The sequence below is a fragment of the Carya illinoinensis genome, chromosome 1 (genome assembly GCF_018687715.1).
Source record: "Carya illinoinensis cultivar Pawnee chromosome 1, C.illinoinensisPawnee_v1, whole genome shotgun sequence".
NCBI classification, from domain to species: Eukaryota; Viridiplantae; Streptophyta; class Magnoliopsida; order Fagales; family Juglandaceae; genus Carya; species Carya illinoinensis.
In genome coordinates this window covers 55494536-55502058 of record NC_056752.1, presented here as the reverse complement: position 1 = coordinate 55502058, position 7523 = coordinate 55494536, and the positions used below count along the sequence as shown (strand labels likewise).

At 37.0% G+C, this 7523-nt stretch overlaps 1 protein-coding gene across 6 annotated transcripts; it reads left to right on the top strand.

Annotated features, from left to right (window-relative positions):
- Positions 1-816: 816 nt before the first annotated feature.
- Positions 817-5870, top strand: LOC122290181. Of its 6 annotated transcripts, none has more exons than XM_043097798.1 (5): positions 817-1314; positions 2239-4273; positions 4682-4862; positions 4998-5082; positions 5154-5295. In XM_043097798.1, the coding sequence occupies exons 1-5, from the start codon at positions 1289-1291 to the stop codon at positions 5161-5163; spliced, it is 2337 nt and encodes a 778-aa protein (XP_042953732.1). In that variant the 5' UTR covers positions 817-1288; the 3' UTR covers positions 5164-5295. The 6 variants fall into 6 exon arrangements, with proteins under 6 accessions (XP_042953732.1, XP_042953723.1, XP_042953708.1 ...); XM_043097789.1 differs by having other exon boundaries at positions 819-1314; positions 4989-5082; XM_043097781.1 differs by adding an exon at positions 1998-2100 and having other exon boundaries at positions 824-1314; positions 4989-5870.
- Positions 5871-7523: the final 1653 nt, after the last annotated feature.

Here is a 7523-nt window from a genome sequence, read left to right as displayed (position 1 = left end):
AAATATGTATTTTTTCAATTTTTTTAATAAAGTAAGTGAACTTCTTCTTCTTTTTCATTTGTTTTTTTTTTTTTGTTTTTTATTTTTTAAATAGAAAAATATAATTACAAGTACAATTATATACTAATCTGTGTATCAATATGATGTGATTGATTAAAAAATAAATTTTATTAAAAATAGTATTAATTTAAATTTTAAATATAAATAAATTAATATTAATACATATATGAATATGCGATTATACTTGTACATAACAAAACTTTTTTAAAAACTTTTTTAAAAGAAGTATCGAACTAAGACCCTCAATTTTGAATGGTATGTCAATCAGCCAGGAAGGCATGTGGTGTCATATCAATCAAATACAGTGAAATATAACTTCCGCAGCACAGTAATAATTCTCTTATTTAAAAATATGTATTCAAACAGGAAATGTAATGCGAATAATTTTTTTATTTTTTCCTTTGTTATCGAAATATTTATTAAAGAGAAAATTTGAAAACTCAACTGCATTTAAATGTTAAATTAAGTTGAGTGGAGTTAATTTAAAAGTTAAAAATTAAATAAAATATTATTAAAATATTATATTTTAATATTAATATTATTTAATATATTTTATATAAAAATTTTAAAAAAATTATAATAATTAAATGAAATAAATTAAAATAAGTTAGATGAATTTGAGAGCCAAACTTACCATAAAAAGAATTATTTCATTATTCAACCTTCTAAAGAAAATACTCATCAAGGAGAACCGTATGTGGCGCGAACTACACTGATAGGACAGACAAAAGATTCGCGCGAAAGTTCATAAACGACAATATTAGAGAGAGAGAGAGAGCGAATAAACCCCACCATCCCCCACATTTTCACTTCGTTTTCTTATCGTTCCCGTCCTTTTCTCAGGTCTTTCTTCCTCAATCCTCATACACGTCTCGATTTCTTTGAAATCTGTTTCTTTTTTCTTTTTTTGTACAAATTTAAAATCCATTTCTGGATCCAACTACATATCTATTTCCCATGGCCCAGATTTTTGCTTGGCCGACCAATTTGCGTGTCCAAAGTTCTAGCGATCTTTGACGTTATGTTAGATAACGTTTATGGTTGACCAAATTTGCCTATATGTCGGCGCGCCCTTCTATTGTTGGACTTACAATCAAAGACCAGGAAGCGATTTGGAACTTTATTGGTATATATATGATCGTCGGGAATGGAGTGGATTGGATGAGAATCATTGCATGTGATAAGGAATTTGAATTATGGGTGCGCTTTAAAATCCAGAATCATTGTCATGGTGCAGACAACTGTTAAAAAAAGGTAAGCTTTTCTCTGTTTTGCTAATCAATATGCAGGTCTTGGTTTTCTTTTTCTTTGCTTAGTGTGCCGAATATTGCGATTCATGGCATTTTTTGTGTGGGGGAGGGGGGCTTTGAGTTTTCGTTTGCTTTTTATGAGTGGATTTTGTTTCTTGTGGAAATATAATAAGGACGTTCATATTTTATTGGGATCAATGTGATTTTGTTTCAATGAATTGTCGGGTGGTTGAAAACTATGAAGTGTTTTGAAGGCTTATTATGTGGGACTGTCTCTTTTCTAGGAGTCTGTGATGGTAGGTTCCAATTACTCATGCACTTTACATTTTATTCTAATAACTACATACCAAAAACTGTTGTCTCAATCATTTTGTCTCTGCAATGAAAATTGCATGAAACTTTAGTCATTTGTATTCATGGGGTTTCTAGAAACTTTTTCTATATCTCTCTGGACTGTCAGATGGAACTTCCAAAACGGGATTCACTACTTTTCACAATTTCATTAACTTATTGTATGTTTTACTTTTTCTAATTTGCTTTCAAAGCTGATGGATATTATTCAGTATATGATGTTCCCGATTCTATGGAAGTTTTCCTTTTTGCTTGCTCTTTTTGTTTAGGCCATAGTTTTTATTATTTATTTAGAAGTTGTTTTGGAAGTCCATGATCTATTTCCTGCTCTTGTAGAATTAAAATTCCAGGAAGCAGGGAGCTCTTATGACTCACAAATGTTCCAAAATTCTGCATCTGATATCGTAGTTGTTGTGGCTATTGTACAAAGAAAGAAATAGTATGTAGCTTTTTGCTGCTTTTGTTCTTATGGTGATTTTAATCTTGCTTAGTTGTTTGCTTCATTTTCTCATAAATGGGATGGCAGTAATTACCATGTGTTCCCTTCTTCATATTGCATTCTCTTTGCTTGTCGCAGATGCATACTTCCACTTTCTAAAAGGCGCTTGAGTTTTTGCAAGTCTTTATTTAAACAAGTGGAAGGTTTTTCAAGTGAAATGGAATCCAGTAAAAGAACGCCCAGCGTTATCGCAAGATTGATGGGTCTTGATGAACTGCCGCCTCAGCAGCCTGTCCAAAAACAACAAAGAGTTCTTTCTGAGTATTATTTACAGAGAGTTGCTTCTATTGGTGTCAGGGAGAAGCGCCCATCCCATGAACATCCTTCATTTAGGATGAGCATTGAAGAGCGAAAGGAATTAAGTTACATCTTTAGAGTATTGGAAACATTGAATAGGCATAAGCAACATAATCCCCCAGTTAAAGGGGGGAAAGGTAGCTCCAGTTCATCAGAAGAGAAATTGGCATTCATAAGGCAGGATTTTTTAGATGCAAAATGCATTTCAGTGGATAAGAAGCTTCAAAACCAGATGGAAGTTCAAGATGCAACAAAGACTACATATTCTAAGAAAGATTCTTTTCCAAAATATCCCCAAGAACCAGATTCTTTATTTGGCAAGTTCTTCCATGATCGGCAAGGTGTACCTCTGGACAAATGTAGAAAGTTAGGGAGGGAAGCTTTACAAGGGAATGTTAAATTGCTGCACAAATCTGACAATGGCCAAAATTCCCATGCAGATCTTGGCATCAATGATATATGCAAAATTTCAAGATCTCAATTGGAGTCAAACAGTGTAGCATGCCATCCCCCAACAAAAGTTGTTATTTGGAAACCAAACCATGGCAAGGCAGAGAATGATGCACGGTGTTTCTCTTCATATAGTTCTTGTGAAGGTTTGCCTTTGGGTGATAGGAGGCTTAAAGAGCTTCGTAGTACAGAAAATGGGAAATTAGACATTAAAGTCAATGAGGGGAAGAATTGGGCTTATGGCATGGAATCTACTAGGCAATGCCCGGTATATTCAAAAGAGGATGCTACCAAACAAACAAGGCATGGCTCAATCTGGATTTCACCTAAGGTATCAAGATCAGAATTGAGAGTTGATGGCACATTTTCCAAAGATTCTGAGCTGATGATGCCTTCAAATTTCTCTGATTGGAAGAATCGATACAAGTTCTTGTTTTCATTTTCACATGGATCATATGTTTCCAGGGGAGCAAAGAAGCAAATCTTGGAACGATGGAAGTTGAATAAGACATTACAAAAAGATGGATTGGTTGGTAGAGCGAGTACTCTGGGTGGATTGCTTGAAACGGCTAATGGTGAAATTGGAACAAGAAATGTCCATCACATGCCTAGTAAGTACGGCCTGAGCAATCAAACTGCTCCTAATGATGTGCACGTGAACTCAGGTGTTCTTTTAGGTGTCATCAACAGGGATGGCTCGAATGATGGGTCTGTCAGAAACTTTCCAAAGATCACATCTCCTCCTGCATCTTCTTCTGCCGGTGGGAGTCCTAGAACCAGGACCAGACATGAAGGTCTTCAGAGTGACAGGTATTTGAGCCTGGAAAGGTCTATTAATTGGGCACAACACAAATCAAGAAATCAAAATTTAAACCAGAAAGATGGTTTAGGATATTACAACATGTTCAGCCACAAGAAATCTCATCCTTCTCCCTGCTCGGATTTAGAAGTTAATCGTATTGCAGAAGATATGCTTGTGGTCGTGGATGAGGTGAAGGGCCAACTTGACAAGGATGTGTCTAATCAGGATTTTATGGGTTCTCAGTTAAGCTCCAGTGTTTCTAACTCTGATATGGGAAATAGTTGCATTGTACAGGACACATGGGTGGTGGAAGGTGAGATGAAGCACGAGCTTCAGAACAGCAACTTGTCAGCACAGAACATCTTGCTTCCTCGGCCCTTGGTTTGTAGTGCTGCCTCGGTGAGTGTGGTAACTAATGTGGTGGCTGCTGCAGAGGGTAAGGTTGCGAGCGGGGCCGGCGGGCCTTGTGGATATTCTAAGGAAGAGCAGTTTGAATCAATTCCCTGCATCTTAGACACAAATTCTGATTCTTCCAGTCATGCCTTGGATACATCAATTCAGCAGGTTTGATGTTTCTCTCTAATAAGATGGTTAATTATTTACCAATAAAAAGGATGGTTCATGATTTAGTTTATATATCATTAGTAAGCTTCAAGAAGTATATTTCTAGACATTCCTAAAAAATGATATTTTTCTGGCATACTTGTTTGTGATGTTAGGCTATTGTCTGCTTTCTGGGTTGGTGACATGTGTATGTTCAGTCTCTACCTTTAAGTATCATGAGATATTTTCAAGATGTTAGACATATCAGTTTCATTTTTTTTTTAGAAAGGCCGTCCTTAAATTTTCTACAACAAGGTATAGTTTCAAATGTGGTTGGAATTCATTCATTCAGTTTTATCTCAAATTAAAGTTCAAATTTGTCTAAAGTCACTAGAATCCAATACCGTTTATCTCTGTTATGTATCATAGGAAATGTCAGTTGGATTTCATGAAGAAGGTTCTGTTTTCTCACAGTGCTCTCACACAGAGCCAGAATCCAGATTGAGCTTGGTGGATGCTTATTATCCTAGCCCAGTTTCAGTTCTGGAACCTGCTTGCATAGAAGACCTTTCATGTAGTTTTGAATGCTTAGAGACTGACGACATCTATGGTAAGTCCTAGTAGGACTGCATCTCATAATATTCAACCCCCTTCTTTAGTCCAAGTTCCATGTATATCTTCCCCCCTCCCCTCCTTCTCTCTCGGTGGGTTCATGGATGCAACTTTCTGATGTCAGATTTCTCAGAAAGCGCAGAAGGATCTGGAATGATCGTGTCAAGTGATGAAGCTTCCGGAGAAGGATCTGTAAATGACCCTGAAGAAAACGAAGGGTTAGTGAGTTTATTTAGAGTGGAAGAAAGCAGGAATTTCTCCTACCTTACTGATGTCTTAACTGAGGCAGGTTTTCATGATGGGATCCTTGATATGGACTTTGCTACCTGGCATTCTCCAGAATATCCAATAAACCTTTCAGTTTTTGAGACGTTAGAAAAAAAGTTTGGTGAGCAAGCTTCCTGGAGGAGGTCGGAAAGGAGGCTTCTCTTTGACCGAATTAATTCAGGTCTTATGGAGATTCTCCGGCCATGCATGGGTGTGCCCAAATGGGCAAAGCCTACATCCAAGAGATGTAAACCCAGGCTGAGTCAGGACATGATTGAGGAAGAGTTGTGGATGTTGCTAATCAGCCAAGAAAAGGAAGCGAGCAAGGACTCAGCAGAGAAAGTGCTGCAAAAGGAACTGAATTCTATAGATTTAGGAGATGATATTGATTTTATAGGTAGTGAAATAGAGAGATTATTGATTGATGAGCTTGCGACAGAGGTGATTAGCATGGACACTTTTTGAGCAGACGTGTTGTTTTTGGTGGATATCTACATTATTTGAAAACCATTCAGACAAACATCTTTATGCATACACCAGTCTTTTTTTTTTTATCTGAGTGTAGTAGTGTGAAGAGGAGATAGGTATAGATTAGTTTGTTCATAATCCTACATGAGTGTATTGATATTATCAAGGGATCATGCATTTTTGAGATCTATGTATTATGAGCTTTGTATCAAATTCTTTGTTATTTTATTAACATTTATTCAGGGATTGAAGTTTCATGATATTCCTTTAAGTGATGCCTTACTGATTTGCCATTCCCCTTTGACAGTAGATACATTAAAGTCCAATCAGCCTCGAAAAACCATTTGCAGTCGCAAGCAATATCGTGGGTGCGACTCAAACAAATGTTATAGAAGTCCATGGGCATGGGTGACCTAAACCCGTCCTAGCCTAATCATTTTTTTCATCTACTTTTGAGAGTCAACAATTTATTTCGTAGTCCAATTTACCCAAAGCATGCGTCAACTAACTCCACCTCATCAACTCCCATTTCAAAGCTCAACCCGTGTGTTATATGCGAATTGTAATATGTATGTCAAATCATTTTTAATATCTGTTGATTATTCATTTACTAATGGTTTGATTTGTGTTTAAGTGCATGAAGAGCTCGTGGCTCGAACTGGTCCCGTGAAGCTTAAATCTGCCTTCAACAGGCACGTGAGGAGCTTGTGCCTTTAATCTGAGTATATGAGCTGAGCCATTGGATCCGATACACGTGTTACAATCCTGATGCACCATATATATATATATCTTGTTCTCTTGTAACCCTAAGGCAGAGTTCATTTTGGTGTTTCGGCTGAAATAAAGAGGCAGAGAGGGAAAGGGGGAAAATTCTAGGGTTTCTAGGGTTTGAGCGTGAGGGAAGAAATCGGTGTGATTTCTTTGTGAGATTTGAGTGCTTACGGATGTATTTGAACTGAGGCTTCTCTGTGATTGATTTGATTCATCAATAAAGAGCTCTGAGGCCATTCCTGCCGTGGATGTAGACCATTAGGGTCGAACCACGTATCTCGGTGTGTTCGTTCCTTGCTTTCTTACTTTTTTCTATTTTCTTGTTCTTATATGATTTCTGTAATATCCTGATATATCTGTTCTTGCTTATATTGTTGATTCGAGAGATATATCTGATCTGGATGATGCTGTATATATTGGTAGATGGATCTGTGTTGGTATAAATTGGTCTTGTGATCATAGCTGTTATATACATATGCTGTGTTTGATGTAATCTTGAGCATTCTGTTTTAAAGTCACAAGATAAAGACGTACGTGTATATTGTTGTTCTGTGACCAAGCCTTTTATATAGATTATTAAACAGTGAATTTCCATACAAATCTTGGCATTTCTTTGTAAATATAAAACACAAGTTTTATAACAATTGGTATCAGAGCCAGGTTCAATGGGGACAATGAGATTTGATATAGAAAAGTTCACTGGTGATAATGATTTCGGCCTATGGAGAATAAAAATGAGAGCACTGCTAGTCCAACATGGACTACAAGATGCTCTCCTAGGTGAGAAACAGAAGGGCTCTTCCTCAAAGGAGGAAGATAAGGGGCTTGTCCAAAAGGACATTCTCCAGAAAGCCCATAGTGCCCTTATCCTCTCTCTTGGGGATAAAGTCCTGAGAGAGGTGGCTAATGAGGACACGGCTGCAGGCATTTGGCTGAAATTAGAAAACCTATATATGACAAAGTCTTTAGCAAATAGATTACACAAGAAAACAAGACTGTATACCTTCAAGATGACCCCTGGGACTCCAATAGGACAGCACCTAGATGAGTTCAACAAAATCATATTAGACTTAGCCAATATAGACATTAAGGTGGAGGATGAGGATCAGGCCATCCTCTTGATGAGTTCTTTGGACTCATCATACCTAAGTCT

Excerpts from the sequence above, each read along its gene's own strand:
- LOC122290181 (XM_043097758.1), top strand. The coding sequence starts at position 1,289 with ATGGTGCAGACAACTGTTAAAAAAAG. Across the intron at positions 1,315-2,238 it reads CAGACAACTGTTAAAAAAAG|ATGCATACTTCCACTTTCTA; the intron begins GTAAGCTTTTCT and ends TGCTTGTCGCAG. Across the intron at positions 4,863-4,988 it reads AGAGACTGACGACATCTATG|ATTTCTCAGAAAGCGCAGAA; the intron begins GTAAGTCCTAGT and ends TTCTGATGTCAG.